General features: G+C 40.8%; 1 protein-coding gene across 42 annotated transcripts in view; it reads right to left on the bottom strand.

Annotated features, from left to right (window-relative positions):
• DOCK9 (dedicator of cytokinesis 9) overlaps positions 1-23,027 on the bottom strand; it is a 273,386-nt gene that overhangs the window by 133,000 nt on the left and 117,359 nt on the right. For 21 of the 42 annotated variants that reach the window (XM_070520061.1, XM_070520057.1, XM_070520066.1 and 18 more), the window contains exons 2-3: positions 15,653-15,769; positions 5,453-5,521 (exon numbers count right to left, since the gene is read on the bottom strand). In XM_070520061.1, coding sequence (XP_070376162.1) covers positions 5,453-5,521; positions 15,653-15,769 — 186 coding nt within the window. The remainder of the gene's footprint in view (positions 1-5,452; positions 5,522-15,652; positions 15,770-23,027) is intronic. The other 21 variants (XM_070520081.1, XM_070520067.1, XM_044779778.2 and 18 more) reach the window with 1 other exon arrangement.

The raw sequence follows: 23,027 nt of genomic DNA on the forward strand, positions 1-23,027 counted from the left end.
TCTCCACCAAAGTCCTTCCCAGGTGAATTATGAATTCATTCGGCCTCTGGGACGGCTTTCAAAACCCTGAGTCTCGGTTTCTTTGCAAATATTACAAACGATGACCTTTATTACATACCTGTCCCCATGAAATGCAATAGAGATGTGTGACAGTAAGCACTGAAGAGGTATAATCTACTCAAAAAGCTTCAAAGTAATACATCGATTATAAGACACTGTCAAACTATTAAGAATCAGCTGTAATATCAGTAAAGGGAAATTGTTTAAGAAATTGTGTGTGCTTCAAAGAAGGATACAGACTATCTCCCCACTTATTGTGTCCTTATCTTGATTTATTTGGGTCTATCAAGATTTTTGAAACTAATTATTATACTTTTGAAATGTTCAGGAAATGGCTCAGGTCAAGAAATAGAGGACTATTAGGGTCATTTCCAGCCCATTTCCCATCACAGCACTAGGAAGAAAGAAAATTTACTATAAAATTTTCCCAGTGGAACTACCAACTCAAGAAAACTTTAATTATGTGACACTTTTCCAAACACCCCTTTAAGGTGAGAAAAGTAAAAGAAAATGGATCTTTTTTATTATTCTCATGGATCAAAGTGACATTATGCTCACACTTAAAAAAAAAAAAAAAGCAACTTCAACCATTAAAGAGAGATTTGACTTTTAACAAATAAGAGATGCTGGGCATAATTAAACCAATGATCCATGTATTTATTACCACCCACCAATACCAGAATAACTAGGTTTGAGTCCGTAACTATCAAGTCCTAACTTAGATTTTGACAAAGGTTAGTTTTCTGACCAGATAGAACTCTTTTTTTCCCCTAGAGACTTCATCCAAATAAAATTAATGCATTTCTTTAAAACCAGTCACTTAAATTAGTCATGCTTCTTCAGTACATATCTTAAATGCTCTTTTTATGTCTATTTCTTGTTGTACATACTATTAGATCTGTTTTAGATAATCTCTTTTCAGTAGAGGCATCCTTCCTTCCCAAATATGTTTGCTGTTCCTCACACCAAAAGGTGAGTCTATTTTCCCTCCCCTTGAATCTGGGCTGCCTTTGACCAATAAAATGAGGTGGAAGTGATGCTGTTCCAGTTCCAAACCTAGTATTTAGGAGAACTGGCAGTCTCTGCTTCTTCCTTCTTGGAAGACAACCACCACCTAAAAAGTTCTACTACCTTGAGACCACCATGCTATGAGGAAGGCCAAGCTGGCCATGTGGAGAGGTCATATATAGAAAGAGGCCCCACCGGCCCCCACACTTGATTCCAGCCATTCTGGTTGAGGTACCACAAGGTGAGTGAAGAAGTCATTTTGGATATTCCAGTCCCTGCAGACACCAAATAAAGCAGAACTACCCAGCTCAGCCTCAACCAAATTTCAGAATTACTAGAAAAAACAAATTATTGTCTTACTAGGCTTTCAGGTAATTTGTTACTCAATAATAGATAACTGTAACAAGACTGTGAGGGACTAAGAACATGTCCTAGGTGAAGTAACTGGAGAATACTGCCATTTTCAAGCAAATGTCTTCCAAGTACTAGTAACACTATAGCATTAGGACAGGAGCATTGAAGGGATACACTAAGCTGAATCTGGTTTCCACACTCACCCTTGTGTTCAGTCAATGTCCTAAGAGTGGTCAAGTAAGAGAGAGAAAAATGTCTGTTGGACCTTGAGAGTAGACTTCAGTGGCTTCTCTTTCTCATTCTATTGATCATTTAAGGGCTCAGCATAAACATCACTTCATCCCTCCCTCCCTTTACTAGGTCCCTACTTTCTACCACCAGACACTGACCTAGCAATTGGAGACACAAAGTTTAATACAATATAGTTGTAGTTCTTACAGAGCTTACAGTCTGATGACAGAGGAAGATGAAGAAGCAAATTATTAGAGTGTGAGAAGTACTACAGAAGGGTATAAGAGAAAACAGCACAGAGGCAGAGGCTGGTATGAGAGGAAAGAGAAGGGGAGGAGAAGAGGACATCAAGAAGATGTGCACAGAGGCAAAGACTTGTTTAAGCTAAATTGTATAGGATGAGTATAAATTGTATTCAGTACAAAAGGAAGAGAAACTTGAAATAAGCTTACCCTTGGAAAGTTAAAAGAGCAAATCAGGACATAATAGAGATTAGCTCTTTGCACATACAAAAGAAACAAACTTCTTAAGTCCAAGAACTCAAAGGAAAAACTGCATAGAACTCAAATTAAACTTGAATTAAACAACACTAAAACCCCAACAACCTACAGCCTAGTCAATGGTTTTAACTCATCTGAGGAAAGAATGGGCCAACAGAAAGAACAGGGCTTGCATGACTGGAGCAATTGTGTCAGTGCCTTTATCACCATTTAAAAGGAAAGGCTGGGATCCATCAGGATATGACCTACTGGGGTACTACTGGACTTGGCACGAATAAGTAGTCACTGTTTGATGCCACCAGATGCCAAGGTCTTCCCACTCATTGTCTTTGCTCTGAGTCCAGTCTCACCAACCCACTTGTTTATAATGTGATTCCCATTTAGACTTTCCTAATTAGAGAGAATGAACAGCCAATGAACATAATCTGATTTGCCTATTAATTAGAGTTCTCAATGCACATTATTAAATGGTATTCTGGTTTGTTCTCCTGTGGGGTTGACTGCTACAACTCAGTTCTCCTGAGCCCAAACAACTCTGGTCATATTGACCAAACTCAGACTCTGGGCTTGCAAAGCTGAGATCTGATCCTAGACCTTGGCGACCTTATCAACCACGCTCCATGAGGCCCTATCTGATAGCTCGTCAGTCTCTGACTCCATTATCTGAAAGTCTCCTGCAGGCACGTGTCCTTCTTTCCCCCACCAGATTGTAGAATCCTTTGAGGGCAGGAGACACGTCTTTCTATTTGTACCCATATGCTAAGTTCTCAATAAACGTTTCAAGAATGAATGCATAAAACAGTCAATGGAGTAGAAATAGGAACCTACCAATAATCATCCATTACTTGCATATAAGGTTTTTTCTATTATTATAAAAAGTTCTCTGGTCCATTATGGAAATTGACAAGAGAAGACTATAGCATAAGTGAATGCTCTATTTCAATTCCTTCATAGATTTTATGTATTAAAAGTTACATTCAGGAAATAGTCTACTATATGCCAAATAGATTCACATTAAATTTCTGTAGTTTTATTTATTTGGCTTATAAGAGTCCAAATCAATACCAGGAGATTTATACTCAATGAACACTAAAGCTCGTCTCAAAAGCAATGTTAATTTTCTTTTTCATGGTTGTAGTATTCTTTTCTACTTTTCCATCAGTTAAAATCATATTCCTGCTAAAAGATGGGTCTGTATCCATTTTATATAAATCAGTGTCAAGGTGGACATTCAAAGAATATCAGTCCTATTCCTATGTTTGGAAATAAATTATTTCCATTCTACTAAGAAAGCTTAGTAGCTTTCCACATTTGCGGGGTGGGGGGGGGGGAATTTAACACTATGACGTGTGATAAGATCTGAAAATTAAATCTAAACATAGCCAGCATCATCAGACAACAACTGGGATATAAATCTCACAGCACAAAGCACAATTTAAAATAAAAGCCTTCTTCTAGCTACTATAATAGTCTAAATTATTTTCCGTCAGTACCACTACTTAAGTTAAATACTGGTAGTCTCTGACACACAGAAGTCCTTAATTATCTTGGCCAAGCATGGACAGAAGTCTTACGAGGAGTTCCGCAAAATTACAGGAGTAGTTGAAAAGGAAAACAGGACTGGTAAAGGAAGAGAAAGGGGTGACATTCTCTCACAAAGGGCTTATACAATGATGCATGACACCTGAGAGCCCCAGGTCAATCCTTATGGAACTTTTTTTTTAATGGAACAAGTAGAAGAATTGCAGAGCTGTCCCACTAGACTGGAATATGAAGAGTAAAATTTATAACTACCTCCAAGTCTAGTTTGGAAGTACAAATTTCAAATAGATTCTTCTTTATTTTAAAAACTTTTTTTTTCTCTTGGTTGAAATGATTCACTCCCAAAACTGGGGTCACTTGAACGCCTATGAGCCACATCTGGAACGTGGGATGCTTAGCCCAGGGAGGCACGGCCATGGGCCGCCTAAAGGGAACATAGAGAGGTACCACATCTCCTCACCTGGGACCAACCCTGGGGCTTCCCGGCAATTCCTGCCCCTCTTCTTCATCACTCACTGCTCCACCCTGATGGTCTGCTGCGACCCTGTTTCTTCAGCTTCAACTTGGAATCCCTCTCTACTAACAAAATTCCTGACCCCAACCTGGCCAGGACTCTCTTCCTTCCATCAGAGCCAGCCAACATGCTACCTTGACCCCACTGAAGCTGGGATACTGAGCAGCTCATGTTTCAAACCACAAGAAATGTGAGCCGAATAATTTAATTAGACATCCTATGGAAGAACTTGAGAAGCGATGTTGGAATGGGGTTTGAATTGAGAGCCAGGAAAACTGGGTTCTCATCTGAGCTCTGCCTCTAATTAGCTGCATAATCTTAGGGGAAAGTTTCAACTTTCTATATCCATACAATAAAGAGCTCTCTAGGATCGCCAGGCTTCCTTTGTGGTTTAAAAATTCCACAGTTCTGTGAACATGGAATCCCAAGTCTCTCTCTCTCAAATCATTTATCCAAGTGCTAAGAATTGCTTTATGAGAAACAAAAACATAAAAGACGTCCAGAAAAAAGATGAATACTGTATCTGCTCTGATTTATAGTTGTATTACCCCACTTATTTTTTTAATGAAAGGAAATGTTAGATCAAAAGGAGGGAAGATTCACTATGCAGACTTAAACAAATATAGGCGTGAGTATTAACAAAGACATACTTTTGCGTCATCATTTATTTTTCATAACTCTCTCAACTCATATGATACTGAATTTTTTAATTAATCACTTTACAATGGGCATTAAATTATAACAAAACAACTCTCTTAATTCCTGGTGGAAAGTATGTATATCCATACGGGTGTTTAAAATATCATATTTTATAGGATTCTAATTAAGAGACTGAAACAAAAGGCCCACCCTTCCTCTGGGACCACAAGAACAATGAGCTAGAGACAATATCCCAGAGCGGTGGGTGGGCTGCAACCTGAGCCAGCTCCATGGATCTGCCACAGACTGTCTCCCCATCTCTCCTGTTCAAAGGAGTAAATGGCTGGGAGTGTTCTCTCTCAGACAGAAAAACAAACATCCAGGGTAGCCCAGAAGGGAGTGTGGGCTTCGAAACAGGAAGAGACGGCTCCTTGGATGTTCTAAGAACAACTCCAAGGAGAGGCGAGGCTGTAGTACACCAGCTGAGACACTGAGTCAGAAGAAGTAAAGAATGTTCTCTTCAAGAGGAGGTAACTGGTCAGTAGGCACATGGCTACAGAATGGAGAGAGTAAAAGGAAATTTCCTAGGTACCTGGGGTCTTACCTCCAAGATGGGCCTAGAGGCCTGGAGACAGCCTAAAGTCAAACGGTGCCCGCGGCCCACTCTGACGACCTGTGGGACAGAGAAGCCCAACAGGCTGCAGAGCGTGGTCAACTCCAATCTACCCTTAAGCTAAAACGTGGACTATCTTTGCTTAGCATTGTGTAATTCCATGTAAAGCATCCTGTACTTGTGTTTATTTTTGTGTTGTTTTAATTTACTTAGAACTATCCCTTCAAACCTTTGAGGGCTTGATGCCTTTGTCAGAGAAATAGTACTTTGATCTTCCAGGAGAAGGATAACCTTGGAGTGGGAGTAAAAGGGGGCCAGTGCTCAAAACCCAGGTGGTCTAGTGAGACTGAGCTCTTTAGATTGGCGTCCCTCAGCCTGGCTCATCTCCCTCACCAAACAAGTGAGCCCCGGGTTGGATTTTTATTGCGCTCAGCTTGGCCAAGTGGACAGCATCCACTTAAATGTTCTAAAGTTATCTCGAATTTTCAACTACTGCTATTAGATAGATGGCTCTCAACACCTTCCTTTCATCCCTAGGCCTGAACCAAACCACAGGTATCTCACGTATTGTGGAGTTAGGTCCCTTTGACATCTGCTGGAAATGCCCTCTTGGCTGTATTTGTCTCCACATTAAATGTTTTGTATCCAGTGCAGTATTAAAATTACTGTTAGACAAGTCTGGGAACTTTGCTGTGACTTATTGAGCACAGTGGTAACGAAACCTTTCCAAATATCTGGCAGATGCATTCATTTCAGAGCAGATGACTCACTTTTGAGAGGATTCAGTCCCGAACTAGGCTGGAAACTGAAATTGACACAGGGCGTTCCCTACATCATTTCGGAGATCAAGTCTTGGCAGCTGACCCACAGTGTTCTACAAAGATCAGACAATTTAGTTTTAGGGAAGCAGTTTCCCGAGAATTCTCAATGTTCAGTTCACTAATAATTAAGAAAATGGACAAAGCATGGGACAAAACAAGGGTCTAGAGAAGGAATTTAAGTTTCTGGAGAGATGTAACAAAAAACAACTCCCAAGCAGCCAATGAAAACATTACAAGGACTCGGCCCTGATGGGGCAGAGAAATGGACCTCTCTCTGTCTCTAACAGCTCCTCTCCAACAGCTCCTGCACGATCCCCAAGCTTCCATCTTTAACTGTCTTTCTCTGTTCCAACTCAATAGTCATCCTGTGTCACATCAATGACTTCCCAGCTGTACATCCTGACTATACAATGATTTAGGGTACTCTTGTATGAACCTCAGTGTAGCACCCAAATGGGTATGCTCGCCTTTCCTCTATCATCCCTCTTATCCATTCTCCGCACAGCTGCTAGTCATCTTTCTAAAACTCTTCTCTGATAGGGTCATACCTCAGCTTAAACTCTTTCAACGACGCCTCACTGCCACCAGAATAAAGTCCAAACTCCTCAGCATGACCTAAGACTTTTGGTGACCAGCTGTACTGACTTTTCTGGATCCTTCTCCTGCCCTTCAGCACATGGGGTACTTCTGACTCCTTAATGTATGGGGCCATCTGCCTGGCTGCAGAGCTGCTCCTACTGACATGAGGGCTCCTGCAGCAGTTACCCTCGATTAGCATGCCTGCCATTCTACTGAATTACTCAACAACCTTCCTGTATCTCCTACCAGACTTGAGAACCACAGACTATGCTATTATCTTTACTTCTCCAACACCCATCATAACATCTGGCACAATATAAATGTTTGTTGAGTGAATGGGAAGTTGGGATTTTAAAATGGGGATGGTTCTATTTAGTTGTGAGATCACTTGGGGTTCCAAATGAGATAGTGTCTCAGCAACTGGTGAGGCATCTGGCAGCTTCCGTCACCACATAATGTCCTGTTTCCTAAAATGTCATATACATTTATAAATTTCAGTAGACCTTTGAGAGTCATAAAAATTTCATTCTGCTCCCTTCTCAAACCTCCAAAATTATACATTACATAATTGCCTGTCCAAGTGCAGCAAGTTATAACTAATTAAGCTAAATGTTCAGAATCCTTAATGCCCAGACTCATCAATTAAGTTCAGTTTTTAAAGAAATTTGTTTGTTTGTTTATGTTTGGTTTGGTATTACAAAGAAGCTTATTTTTAATCACTTCTTAACCTACCACTGCAAAAGTGAGAACAGGGGGGTATCCAGAAAACCAAGAATGTCCTTGTGGTCATTCAGGGGACAAGTGGCAAGTCCAGCTTCCCCCGTAGTAAGAGGCTCAGCCTCTCCACACTACATGACTTTGCAACTAAAAACTGCCATCTCAAAAATAAACCTACATTACCTACAGGAGAAGAAAGAGGCTGCAATAAGCTTCCTAGTCCCTCAGCTCCCTCTCTGCCAACTGAAAGACATCAGCCAAGGCATGCAAAAAGCTTTCCTGGATGGTGGTGTCTCTTTGGATTCTCACACATCTATGAGAATCCAAATTTTAGAGCAATTGTTATCTCTGAATTACAGTTAAGAAATGTGAGTTTTAGGAAGGTTTATTGCTTACCTAAAAACACAGATTAGTAACAGAGAGACCTGGGGCTAAAACCTAGGGTCATATGACTAAATCTTGGGTCTTGCCACTACCCCTAATGTCCAGAGCACCTGCCATTCCTCTGATTCATCTGTATTCCATTTGATAATATAACCTTGAGAAATGTATAAGCAAATATAGTTTCTTTTGTTTCCTAGTTGTCTGCATATGGCTCTGTATGTCCTTCTTTAGAATGCAATTCTAGTTATTAAAAAGACCATAGTTTTGTGTGAACACCTAGCATGGTGAACATGCCTCATGTTAAAACATGTCCATTATTTACACATTCCAATATACCGATGAACTTTCAGGAAGGCATACTCCCTCATGTGCCCTTCATCATTCACATGCAAGGTTTATCTTATGCATCGAGGATAATTTCACTCAAATCCCTCTGTGCATTAACCAGCACCACCACCACGCTGGTCTTGTAAGAGCAGCACTTCAGCTCCTAGGATGCCATCCAAAGTCTTATCTTAAACAGTGGAGCAGAGGTTATCCTTTGCAGATAAAATGCTAAGTAGATTCGAGGACTTCCGACATCACAGAACTTCAGTGAACTTCCTGAATTTGTCCTCTCTGGTCTCAATACACACTCAGCATGCACACTCAGAGTGCTGCTGCACAATCCATGCAGGACACACCTGGCAGTATCCAGGTTCTGCCAGGCAACTGTGGTAGAAAAAGGCAGAGGTATGGACCCAGCAGGACCCTTTCAGGTTGTAGGAACCATAAAGATTTTGTGTGTAGTAGTATGTTAAATGGCATCTGATAATTCTGAGGCCAAAACCTCAATTTATTTTTCTTTAAGGACTTTTGTTTTTTGTGGTTGCATGCAAACATATTATGCCTCCTTCTTGTCTACTCCTCTGATCTGCCACCTTTGGATATGCTCTTACCACCTCAAAGGCAGCTGGTGCCAAGATCCCAAAGTCATCCATGCATTCAATGCATATTAAGTGCTTACCATGGATATGCCTTTAAGTTTGGTGAGCTGAACAAGAAGGTTTTAAACAAATTAAGGAACAAATGTAACAGTCAAGGTAATAATAATAACCGAATGTTCTAAATCACCTTTTCCTGTCACATTGCTAGTAAGAAAAGAAGGTTACAATACAGCCATGCATTGCTTAATGACTGGGATATGTTCTGAGAAATGTGACCCACCTTTTAAACTTACTTTTTAAACAATCACTGGGGCTACTCTGCTAGGTAATGGACTTGAGAGAGCAAGGACAGGATCCGGAAGACTCATATGAGGCTCTTGCATTAACCAAGGCAAGAAAGGATAAAGGCTATGGCCTTGGTGCAGCGGTGGGAATACCAAATGATGACTCTTACTGTTACCCCACACCAGCCTATTCCCATTGCCTGCTTTCCAAATCCTCCTCATTCTCCTTCAAGCGGCACCTCTCCTTGGCCAACCTGACATTAGCTCCCTCAGCCCAATACACCTCTAAATTTCTCCATACCCAATCCTCTCCTTGCTGTTCATAGATAGAACTCTTTCTCCTTCCTGAACTCTTCCCCCAAAGACCCTTAATTCCATCCCCACTAATCCCTCAAGAGCCTTTGCTTCAAAACGCATCCCCATAATATCTTGTATCCTCAATCTCGTCTACATTTCTGGACTTCCCTCTCATTGCCCCAATCCTGATTAAACCTCTTGTTATCGACTGGAGTCACGAGGAGTCCTTCTTTTTCCTACTATTTAGGTAATGCTAACCTCTGTGTCCCACCCACTCACTTCCTCAGCCCTGCCTTGAAACTGTCTTCTTTGGCAGTGACGTCCTAGTTACCAACTCCAATGACCTTTCTCTCCACCTCATCAGCAGGAGCACAGGACTGTCTGCCCTTTCTGCTTGCTTCTTCAAACTCCTCTCCCTGCTTCCAGGACCCTGCAGTTTCCTGCTTCTTTCCCACGCTTTCTGTCTCTGCTTCCCACCTCCCTTTTTCCTAAGTAAAGGCGCTCTCCAAGACATAGTGCCCGTGGAGGCACTGTCATGCTCCTGAGCCCAGACCTCCTCTTTAACTCTCTTAAGCAGCGACTTCTGTATTTCCAACCACTTACAGGACTCTTAGCACCCAGATGTCCCACTATCTCAAACTTGATATTCCTAGATAAATTCCCATGAGACTCAATTTGTCCTGATGCTAGTCACATTCTTCTTCTTATTATTAATATTAACTATCTCTTCCCCTAAGTCTTGAGCAATTTGAAAGCAGGAACCCCTGTATTATATTTATACTCTAAGCATCTCACGAGGCTGAGCCCTTTGCACAAATAGTACACCTATAAATTAGAATCTAAATACAAACACTCTTCAACTCAGCTGATCAGTGCTATCTGAAAAATAAGCTTTTCTTTTTAAGGCATATTTGATAATGAAACAATGATCTGTCACTGTTTTCTGTAATAGTCATTACTTGAATTAGAATTAAAATCTCATCTACTGAAGGTCTGCCCAGTGTCAATTCAGAAATACTATTAATCCAGATTTTTCAGGTATATTCAATCGTAGATGTGAATTAATATCCCAGAAACCATAATATTCACAGAAAGTTACATTGTTGGCCACTGAATTCTGACTGACAAAAATTTCGAGGAATTTATTGAAAGAACATTTTTCAATACAAAGCCCAAACGAAGTACTGAGAAGATTTTTTTGGCAGTATATAATAAAAAGTGAGGACAAAACACTGTGAAAAAACTGTTTTCTTTTCAAAAGGACAGATGGGAAATGAGATCAGGGACTTCCAGACCCTTTGTAAGTAGCTGGGCCTGGCTTCCTTTTCAGGTCAGTGGTTTGTAGATCATTATCAGTCTCATGTAAGTAGAAGAGGAAAAGAAACAGAGGAAAAATAAAAATCAGGATGTTATTTAAAAGGAAATGGATTAACCACATTTTTCTATACAATGCTGAGAACACTCTAGGATTCTCCTGTATCTAAACATTTCCAAAAGTGAAAATTTTTAGGATTTCCAATTCTTAATAATCTTTTCTCTGTATTCTCATCTTTTCTTTTAAATGCTCCTGCTAAGAGATTTGATAGTGATAATACATCATGAAACGTCAGTAGGAAGAGCACCTGAGAAATCACTCCTCACCTGACGTCGCACACAACTTTAAGGATGATGACAATTTCACATCCACATAGCACAGAAATCCTGTAACAACATGCTTTTTTAAGTTGTGGTAAAATATACATAAAATTTACCACATTAACCATTTTTAAGTGTACAGTTCAGCAGCATTAAGAACATTCTCAATGTTATGTCCATCCACAGAACTCTTTTCATCTTGCAAAACAAACTCTGTACCCATTAAACAACTCCTTATTCCCTCTCCCCCAGCCCTTGGCAACCACCATTCTAACTTTCTGTCTCTATGAATTTGACTGCTCTAGGTACTTCATATAATTGGAATCACACAATATTTGTCCTTTGGTGACTGGCTTTTCATGTAGCATAATGTCCTCAAGGTCTATCCATGTTGTGGCATGTATCAGAATTTCCTTCCTTTTTAAGGCTGAATAATATTCCATTGTGTGCATAATACTACAATTTGTTTAACCATTCATCCACAGATGGACACTTGGGTTGTTTCCACCTCTTGGCTACGGTGAACATGAATGTACAAGTATCTCTGAGTCCCTGCTTTCAATTCTTTTGGGTACATCACCAGAAGTGGAATATGACATGCTCTTTTTATTTCTTCCATACAAACTCTATGCCTTGTTAGCTTATGTCAAACACCAAAGTCTAATTTTTGTGAAATATAAATGATATGTATAAATTGTCTCCCACTATCTCTTATTATTTACTACCTTTTCCATATTCTATCACTTTCATAACTGCACAAACATTAGTAAGCTGTGGAACAATCTAGGATACAAGAAGCTTGGTGGATCGACGGCAACAGTTAAGAACGTCACCACCACCAGCTTCATCTGGGAAATACTTGAAGGAGAATCATGACCAGAAATCAATGGCCAGACCCACATGGAGTCCTGGGCAATTACTTTCAGTTACACATAGATTTGTCATTTCTTAAACTACAGATTAACTTACACTTCTTGATCTAAAACATTTTAATCATAAAGGTTAGCACCTCTGTCTAACTGCCTAGTAAAGTTTACCTACAGTTTACCTATGGAAAAGGAAGTGCTCAGACTTAACGCCAAGTTAACTTGATGAGGCCACGAAACTCTAAGGTTCATTAGTCAGCCGAAAGTATGCTCCTTTTAAGACTCTATTTTGCCTCCACTTTTTTATTTCAGAAATTATCTAATTTCCACCAACCAAATCACTGATAAGGCATAAAGCTTTACAAATCTAGTCACCAGCACTTCCACATGTACTCAGTGATATTCATATTTACCTCCTGAATCAAACAAAACTACCTACTATTCATAATAATTTCACTAATTTTAAGTGAAGCCAGAAGTATCCAACCCTAGTACCCAGTGTTCAGAGCTTATGTGGATGTGGACAGAGATGGGAAGGGTGGGAGGACAGAGAGGCACAAACACCTGCCTGAGTCTTCCTCAGGGCCGCAACACAGGTGGTGACACTTGAACACAAAAAGCATAAGAAGCCATAGTGAAAAGCCCAAGACAACATACTTAGGTATTAATGGACACAGTGTAGACAGCAAGCATTAGAGGAATTAGGAGAATGGGAGGAAAATCACTGTGGACTTGACCAGCTTCAGAGACGTGAAATCTAAAGTCACCTTGGAAGAGCAAGAAGTTTCCAGAAGGATGAAAAAGAAGGGATGATACTGCTGGTAAGGAGAACCACAAAGCCAAGGCAGAGACAGAAGAGAACAGATCGCCGAGCGCCAGGTCTGATTCTGAAAAAAGATGTGCAGTCAGCTAGTGAGGGCTGTATCAGCTATGGCATTCTTGTCCCTGGCTGTGGCAGATAAAATTTTACTTCACTAATATTCTGATGGCTGAGAACTATCCTTTTGTTTTGTAAAATCCACATTTACATCACGTCTCTCAGTTTTTTTGTTTTAAACATTCTTCCCCCACTCTTAGGCAAGTACATCTGACAGACAAAGCTTCTCTCCAAAAGACTCGTTTTCAAAGAACACTCCAACATCCTCAGGAGCTGATGGATAGCAACACACGTCCCACTCTAGAACTGCACAGATGGATCCTCACTATTCACACATATTTTGGAAAATTATCATTCTGAATATATTTGACAGAACTTCACCAAAGTTTTATTATTTTAATAGTTAAATAATATTGCTTAATTAGTAAGGGTAGTACTGCAAATTAACCCCCAGCATGCATTTTGCTCACTATTTGACCCATTTCCTAACCAATTTGCTATCTTTTTTCCATATGAAATAAAATACTTTCCCTTGATCTAATTTGTTCCCTCTGCCTCTAATAAGACAATAATTCCACTCCTATTCTGCCTAAAAAAATAAGGACAGACAGAAGGAATCTGTGGCACTGCCAAAACATTTTGCTCATTCAACTAACTAGACAGTAATTAGAACCACCAAGACAATTTAGCAAAAATGTACAGTGTAAATGCCCTTACTTGATTAGAATAGGGAAGTCTCCAAGAAAACAAATAACAGCATCCAAACTTGAATAGGGCCCATCACAATTACTGTGATGGGGATCAAAGCTGAAATTTAAGCTCCTTAATCTTTGGAAAGACTTCCTGAAAACAGAAAATATTACTCGCCCATTCAATTCCGGTCAGCAAAATGTCTTTCCTAGCATCTTTGCCTTTCCTAGAATATTTGTGCCTGGTATCCCCAGAGAAGTAGTTACAGGTGAACAGGACAAAGGAGTTTTTCTCAAAGTTTCAACCATCTGATTCTACAGCTGCTTAAACATCCAGGTTCTTTGCCCCTGAGCTAAAAGATGACACTAAATTACCTGTATCTTGTTTCTTTGGTTTGTTTGCTTCTTAAGCATTTTATCTCAGAGCTGCAAACACAACTTTGCATTCTAGGTTGCAAAACTCAAAATAACTTTGTTACTCTAATTAAAACCCAGAAGAATACATACTTCATGCTCAGAGAAACTTGAGATAACCTTTAGCTTCCTCAGAGCACACTACAGGAAAAATATGTCAACATGGAGTATAATTTGTAATCATCGGATTTAACTTCTCATGCTAATACATTTGTTGCCAAAACCACAGGCGAAGGCATCATTCTGATATTTCCATTTATTTGTCCTTTAAATGGGTAGTCTATTCATGCAATGAAGCTTTCAAAGCATTATATTTTTGGGCATGATCTGAAACCATTTATCAGTGGAGCACACTTTGGCAGCAGCATCACACTAATGGCCAATTTCAATCCCATGGCATTCCTTATTTTTCAGGAAAGAACTAAAGAATAATCATTTTCTCCACATGAATCTCTAACAAGTTAGAAAAAGTGAACATTTGTGAAAATTCTCACCTTTGCTGTAAAGTGGAGACTCCTAAATTTGGTGGGGGGAAAAAACTTCAAGGAATATAATTTAACAATTGTTATTAACATGGAAGTTTTGAAAGACAATTCAGTATGCAAAGAACTGTATATAGTAGGTTATGTTCTGGGGAGTGGGATTAGAAAGAAGGTGGTTGGAGGAGGCTTTTAATGTCAAGGATTTCAATAGCCCTTGTTGTTGCCTTTTTTTTTTTTTTTAACAAGTATGTACTACTTTTCAAGTTAAACAACAAAGAATCAATGAAACTTAAGAAAAAAATAAGGCAGCACAATTCACAGAAGTCAGGGCTTGGATGGTAACAGCATGAGGTAGAGAAGCATGGAGGTAGAGGAGAAGGAAGCACCAAGATCAGGTCCTAGGCAAGCGCGGGAAGCAACCAGAACCTCCAAACAGACCAAGGTGACCAGGTGGCCAGGCATCTAACACCACTGTACGGGATTCCTGGAGGAAGAATGTTATTCTGCTCCTCACTAGCCTCAAAGCTCTTGTGGGTCATTCAGCCACAGGCCATAATCAGAAAGGCTTCAAGCAACAATCTAGAGAGCAGCTCACAGCAGGAACCATCTCTGCTGGCAGCTACTGAGCTTCAAGGAACAGCACCTGCCACTGCACCAGAGCGGGAGATGTTAGGACACTCCTGATAATCCCCAAACCCTTCTCTGTGAGCCCACAATTCAGGGCCTCTCTCATTGCAGTCTCCCAGAGTGCCATCCCAAAAGGATGCACGACAAAATCCTCCACGGCTCCCCAGCAAATCCCATCCTTAAGACTTAAACATTTAGCAAAAACCCTAAATTCCTCTCCAAACAAATCTCATAAGACATAGGAGGCACTTCCGTCCATGATATCATCCCAGAGTACAGTGCTTCTATTCAAGATAAAACACACACTTGAAAAAAATGTCACACATATGTGTTATATATACATACCTGTGCATATATCTGCTTATTCATCTCTGCATATATATGTGCAAAAATAATACCATTAAAAAAAAACAACTCATAAAAGAATGCCTGGATGAATACAACGACATAACTTTTCTCTCTTAAATATCAACTGCTTTTCATCTTTTAAAAATCTTAAATTAACTAAAGAAATAATAAATCAATAGATAGAAAAGAATTTTTTTAACGATCAACCACGTGGTTCTATCTATAGAAACTTAAAAGGGACCTACCTGGAAGTCATCATAAGGGAAGAGCAGCATCTCCCTTAAACAATCATTCAGGATCTGTGTCTTCTTCTGGACGATGACATTTTCATAGTCAAGTGGCTCAATCAGCTTTGGCTTTGCCTGGAAGGTGGAAAAGATAAGCAATTAAAATTCTTATAGATAAATGCAATTTCTTACAATTAAAGAACTTTCTACTTTATATGTGTTTGGTTTTTCCAACTTTTCTATAAGAATGTATTCATTTTGCTGTCAGGAAGAATCAGAAACAAGAGGTAAAAGCTGTTTTCAAAGGAACAGAAAACTTTTCACAGCACTCTGTTTACATATAGTCATGTTCGTTCAGACACTGCAGCACAAAGGAGGCTATGGAGTCTGCTGGAACTTCCAGTCATGTCTTGGGTCACCCCTGGCTAGGTCAGTCCCCTTCCAAACCTTAGGCTCTGCCAGAGCTGCCTTGCTTAGCAGTCCAGCCAGTGAAGGTTGGATGCCCACAGTGGCTCCAGTCATGACCATCCTTTCTTGGCCCAGGGCTTAAAACATCCACAGGGCTCACTATTTCATATAAGAATCTACAGAACACATCTCTGAGTCTCAAAATACCCCTGTCTATTCTGAAATATCTACAACTTACATATGTAATACCTACACCCAGAAAAATGTGGGCTGGACCAAAACCAGGCAAGCAGCGGGGAGAACGTACTACTTGAACCAGGGCTCTTGCGTGAACCTCAGGGAGTAGGAATGGCCATCCCTGGCATGCACTGAGCAGAAGAAAGAGGCAACGAGCAAAGAGGGGAAAGAAAAGAGAGAATACACCTTTTCTAGCTATTTCCAAAGTTAGCGTTCTTAGTAAAAATCTCTTTTATCTATTGCCAGTCATTGCCACGGTGTTGACTGATCACTTCCCACGTGGAAAGCACTGACTGGGCTAGGTTGGGGATAAAGAGACAGATTCAACTAACTATAGCACAGTATGCCAAGTGCTAAAATAGGCACACACACAGAGCATGATTACTTTTTGAAACTATTATTAAAAAAACATCGATATTCATAATTTCAACAAATGATATATGTATTAAAGTGACAATTAATATAAGAAATATATTAAAACCATCTGGTATGTAGCATCTAAATTAGGTATTGTGACTGAGGCTGCTTGCTATATGTTCTTAAAATCTGCCTTGTTTCCTTCCAAATGCAGCTGGACTGCATTTCCCAGCCTCCCTGTGGTTCGGTGTTGCCATGTGACTGTCTTCTGGTCAATGGCATGTGAGTGGAAGGGATGTGGCCATTGCCACGCTTGGCCCATAACAGCCTCTGCCATAGACTGAACATTTCTGTCCCCCACAAATTCCTGTTTTAAACCTAATTGCCAGTGTGACAGTACTGGGAGATGGGGCCTTTGGGAGGTGATTAGGTCATGAGAATGGAGCCCTCATGAACGGGATTAGTGCCCTTATAAGAGAGACTCCCAAGAGGTCTCTTGTCCCTTCTGCTATGTGAGGACACAGTGAGAAGATGGCCTTCTATGAAACAGGAAGTGACCCTCACAAGACACTCAGCCTGCCAGCACCTTGATCTTAGACTTCCCAGCCAGCCTCCAGAAATGTAAGAAACAAATATCTGTTGTTTAAGCCACCCATTCTGCTGTATTCTGTCAAAGTTGCCCAAACTGACTGAGACAGTCTCTCTCCCCTGCTCTCTCCTTACTTCCCTCTGCCAGCAGCACTGACTCAGGAGGCCTGAGGAGAGGGCGGAGCCCCAAGACAGAATGAGCCTGGATCCTGAATCACCCTGCAGAAGGCTGCCTGCTTAAAACCGGGGCTGAAATACCCGATGAGCAAGAACTAAATCATCTACTGTGTTACGTCGCTGAGATTCTGGAGTTGCTTCATCAAGCAGTCAGCTTGCTCTGACTATATACATTTAATGCTCATATTTAACTCAAATTACTTGACTTAAGGAGACTCTGAAAAATGTTTTGACAAGCTAAGAAAAAACAAAATGCCCAAATAAGTGTATAAATACTATAATTAGGCAAAATATATGTTTATGGGCAGAGACTAAAAAATTTGCAATATCAAAAACAATTAAAGCTATCATAGTGAAAGGGTAGGTTACTTCTTACATTTGTAATGCTACAGATTTTACAATCAAACAAGGGGAAAACAAAGAAAAAGATTTATACAAAGTATTTTTAAAGTAAGAATTGCCACAAAAAATAACAAAAATATTCTCCAAAATATTTTAATTCAACTTAAATGATTTGTTCCTTTATTTTAGTTTGTTACACTGTATATAGTAATCAGTCTATAAGCACTTATTGGCAAAATGAATAGATGTCATGATTAGTAACTTTCTCCTTAGGAACCATGATTATATTCCTAATAAAACCCAAAGATGCATACAGCCTTCCACGATGACAGAGTTCAGGATTCTGACAGCTAAACTTCCACGACAAAGAAAGCAGACAGAGAGATACTGCAGGATGGGACAGGCACTGCATTCTCCCCTGCCCTATATAGTGTTCAGAACATGACTGCGAACCAGGGAAGTCCAGAGAGGGGGACCTAGTCCTTCACGGCAGCCCTGGGTCGCCAGAACCCTCAGCTGAATCCTTTGGACAGGACCATCAGCTCCACTCCCTCCAGGCCACAGGGTAAGGTCAACTGGCTTGTCAGAAAACAGTGCCACGATGGTAGCCCTTGTTAGAAGAGGGCAATGGAAAGGACACTGCTGAGACAGGGACTTTTCTCAGCCTGCAATGTTTGGGGTTTTTTTGCCTTGCTTCTACAGCACAGCAGCCAGTGGGGGCTTTCTCTGAGAGAGACCCAGGGCCTCACACCCTTCAGAAGTTGCACAGACACCCTAGCAAGTGGTTCCCTGTCCTCCTACAGCATGTCAGCAAACTTCTCCAAACATCCAGTGACCACAGCCACACTCCCCCCACCCATGCCTGGATCCTAGCATCGGGTACAAGTGACGGGCTCTTCCAAGTTTGTTCTTTCCTTGGCTCTCTGCTCCCTAAACAGTCTTATATTCTTAGGGCAGGGGTTGGCAAACTTTTTCTGTAAAGAGCCAAAGAGTAAATATTTTAGGGTTTGCTGGCCTTACGGTTTCTGTCACAACCAGAAAATTCTGCCATTGCAGGGCAAAAGCAGCCATAGACTGTAAGTAAGTGGACCTGGCGGTATTACAATAAAACTTTATTTACAAAAACAGGCAACAGTCAGATTTGGTCCAAGGGCCACAGTTTGCTGACATACTCTTTAGAGTTATCTTTACCCCCTCATAGTTAATCCCCTTTTTACCAATTTAATAATTCTTTATATTAATTTTCTATGTGCAATTAACTGATGTGTTTCCTGTCTCTGGACTGATACAGACAACACGTTTACAACTTCTTAAATGTATTCAATGATTATGTCTCACTTATTTGACTAAACTTGGATTGTCTAAAAGGCTTAATAAATGAAAACTCTAAAAATATTCATAGGTCAGTTTTGCCTATTTAGACACCAAATAACGCTTTTGTTACTTAGATGAATTATTGTTTTTGCCTGAAGGTATCCTAGAAGTATTTAATGACAGAATGTAATGTTGTGGACATTAAGACCACGTTGCTTTTGTGTGCTACTGTTAATTTTCAAAATGTTTTCACACAAATGACCACACTTAATCCACTGTTAAATTAATTCAACAAGGAGGCCACTACACTGAGAGGCTCCAATGACATGGCGGCCTATGTGAGCAAACAAAAATCTAAACCTGTAAATGCCTCACAGTTATGAAATTGAAACCTAAGGACAATCAATCACAAACAGCCAACTACGTTCTAAGCTATAGAAAATCAATAATTTCCTTTCTTCGCTTCCACACTTTTTCTATACTATAAGTCTCTCCCCAGCTCCTGTGGGCAGAGCGCTCCTAACCACATCCCGTTTGGTGCTGCCCTATTTGAGTCAATTTTTGCTCAAATAAACTCTTAAAATGTTTAATATGCCTTAATTTATATTTAAACACCACTTACCACCACTATAAGGTAGGCATGGAAACATCACTCCATTTTACTAAGGCTGGAAACTGAGGATCACGACTTGAGCTAATTGCCTGAAGGGTCCGACCAAGTAACCAGCAGACTGGATTAGAATGCAGTCTTCTGTCCAATAGAACTCTTTCTTCTCCAGGCTGCCCTGTTAATGGTCTGTGCTCACCAATGCTCAACCATAGTAAATGTGTGCAGAGTTTAGAAGCCAACATTTCTGTTACAGCCTGATGATGCATGTTAACCAGGAAAGCCCACAGGATGGATTTCAACAATAGGGAAAGCCGATGGGAGAATGACATGTCTTTTTTGGTCTCAAGGATTGAGAAGACTTGAAACTTGTACAAATCTTTAGGTCATTTAATGAAATGACTCCTTGAGACCTAATTGGGCAGAGGTCATCAGCAGCTGCAGGGAGCACTGTCCAAACAGAATCACTGACTCCAAGGAAAAGGGGTCAACTGAGAGCAACTTGCCCACTACCTAAGTTAGGAACAAGGCAAAAAGCTCTTACTTCAAATACAAATAACTGCCACAATGCTCCCCTCCATACATGGCCTCTACAGGGAGGAAAGAAAGAAACTATCAGAGGAGAAAGGCTTAGAATGGACATTGGTGAGGGAAGACAGGTAAAGGGACAAAAAGAAGAGAGGGGAGGAAGAGACAAAAGGGACAGAGACCTTGGGGTGGGGAAGGCAGAAGATGCAGAAGTGGAGAAAACATAAGAAAGAAGATAAAGATAGAAAAAGAAGATACAAAAAAGAAATGACAGAAGAAAGGGGCTTGGGAGCCCCGAGGGAAGTCACGTCTCTGCACCTACTCAACTGCGAGTTGACAATATAATCACCTATTTTCTACTCTTCTTTAAGCTGATGATTCACTGGTTACAGCTGTTCACTATTCTTCAGCTCCACTAAGTTTTTCCAGGTGCTCACATGAGTGGGAGGCAGCCCACTAGGGTAGGGAACCGACTGGTGACAGGGACATCACACTAACAGCAAAATGAAATTAAGCTAATTACCAGACAGCCAGTCCCCCACTCCTGGCTAAGAAGAAAGAGGCTTAGCACAGACCTGGCACACAGCCTCAGCTTTAAAGCTATCTCAACACGCTTAAATTCAATCTTTCTCCTGGTGACACAGCTCCAAGAGCTAAGTTCTTGATTTTCTATCTTCAAAAGAAAGATTCTGGGCCCAGAATTACCCAAATCAACCAGTGGTCATAGGTGGAATTGCTCCCAGGCCATCAGAACCACCATGTTTTGAAACCCTGAGAATTCACCAGTTTGAATTTTAAATATTCACGCACACTGTGTTTCCCTAAGTATGATGGGGCTGAGCCAGCTCCTGAGTCTGCCACATTCAGAACCTACACGGTGCGTGATTATACTGCTTTTATAGTGTGTGAAAAAAGTAACTCCATCTAGACACAAGCCCACAGCTTTCTCTCTCATTTGGAGGTGAAAAGTCTTTATCTGTGAATATTCATTTCTCAGGTTATTATGAAATCAGAAAGAAAGAGGACTGTGGTACTTTCAGTTCACAACAATCTACAGCAGTGGTTTTCAAAGTGGGGTCCCAGGAACAGCACCATCAGCATCACCTGGGAAGTTGTTACAAATGTAAATTCTGAGGCCCGACCCCAAAGCTCAATCAGGAATTCCAGAGGTGGGCACCAGCTATCTGTGCTTGAACAAGCTCTCCAGGGGATTCTGAAGAACATTCGGTCTATGATGATGCCCGAGAAACCGTGTTAGAATTTGTAAACTCATGGATAAAAAAGGAACAAGCCCACTGCTGAGCTTCTTGACCTCCTTGGGATTACAGAGCCCTTTAAGAGCCTGGTCTCCACCCCAACCAGAAATGTACATACACACTCCTTTCCAAATCTCATACAGTTTTGGGGAGAAGGTTGTCATTCCCTGGAGAACAGCCATGGAAGACACCCTGGACTCGTAGGAGAGGCAGGCTAGTAAACACTTAATTCATTATAGTGAGAGGTGCTGGCAGGAGTTAAATACAGAGGTGAGGGAGGAGGTCGAGCAAATTGCTGTCCATGGGCTGTGGAGTTTCCTCACCTAACCAGGGAGGTGGTGCTTCACCAGCGCCAAAGGAAGAATGAGAATTCTTCGGGTGGGCAAAGCTTTGCACTCCTTAACTTGACAACGCAGCCCTCCTCAGCTAGGCAGATGTGAGGGTTCTGGTCACGTCTCTACCCCGGGGGCTCAAGAATAAGCAATGCGGTTCACCATTTCTGACGTGAGCCCGCTCCTGTCACCCCCTCACACTTCTACAGTTGTCACAGTCCTACAGCCCTGCAGGCAGCAGCCTACAAATATTTTATTTTAGCAGAAGAATCCTTCATCTAAAAAACAAATCTCACAGACAAATATGCCAAAAAAGTTAAAGCCAAATTGCTCTAGTCCCAGAGCCTCCAGTACTTGGCCACCACCTCCCTCAACCCAGTACAAGGTAGCCTCTCCTTTCTCTGACTGCTGCACCCCTGGTGAGTAGCAGTCCTAGCATGCAGTTCTTTCTGCCTTGGACTGAAATGACCCTGAACAGCTCACCTCCTCAACTATCAGTGTTGTGGAACAGGGCTGGGTCTCGTCATCTCTGTGCCCCCTCAGGACCCAGAGATGTACTGACTATGAGGTTAACAAAGCTTAATGCCCCTCACTTGCATGGACCCCTCTGCAGGCCTCAGGAGAGCCCTCATACACATTCGTGTATAGTTCAATTATTGCTCAGCATCTTGACTTAGGAAGACTTGCAGGAACATACCCACTGTGCCAGTCCGCCCAACCTCAAGACTCACGACATGCAGACAGCATGAGGAGCCATATCGCAATACAGATGTCGCAAGGTGCCTGGTCCCAGACTTACTTGCGTGTATTTGAGACTAGTCACTGCACAAATTGAGAATGCCCAAAAATCATGCAGCTCATGTATGAAAGAAACCTAACAGAGGTTTATCCAATCCTAAAAATTTATGTGATGTTACCAAATATTGTGAAACTAGAAGCAAACTTTCTAAACTATCATTAATAAAATGCAAATTTTGACTAATCATGCTAAGGGAAAGATTCAACAATCTATTCTTGCAATACAGAATAACACAAAATCATGATCATATGAAGAGGTGATGAGAATATGAAACCAAAAAACGTAGGAGAGAAACTATTATTGAGGTGTGTCAAGAGTTTCACTGATAAAAATACTGTTTTCCCAGATTTCTAATGTTTATGGTTTAAGTTAGCTTTTTAAAATTTGTAATTTGTTGTGATTTCTTAGATTTCAAATTCTAAATAAATATTCACTTCCATGCCTTATT

Source organism: Equus asinus, chromosome 11, assembly GCF_041296235.1.
Source record: "Equus asinus isolate D_3611 breed Donkey chromosome 11, EquAss-T2T_v2, whole genome shotgun sequence".
Lineage (NCBI taxonomy): Eukaryota > Metazoa > Chordata > Mammalia > Perissodactyla > Equidae > Equus > Equus asinus.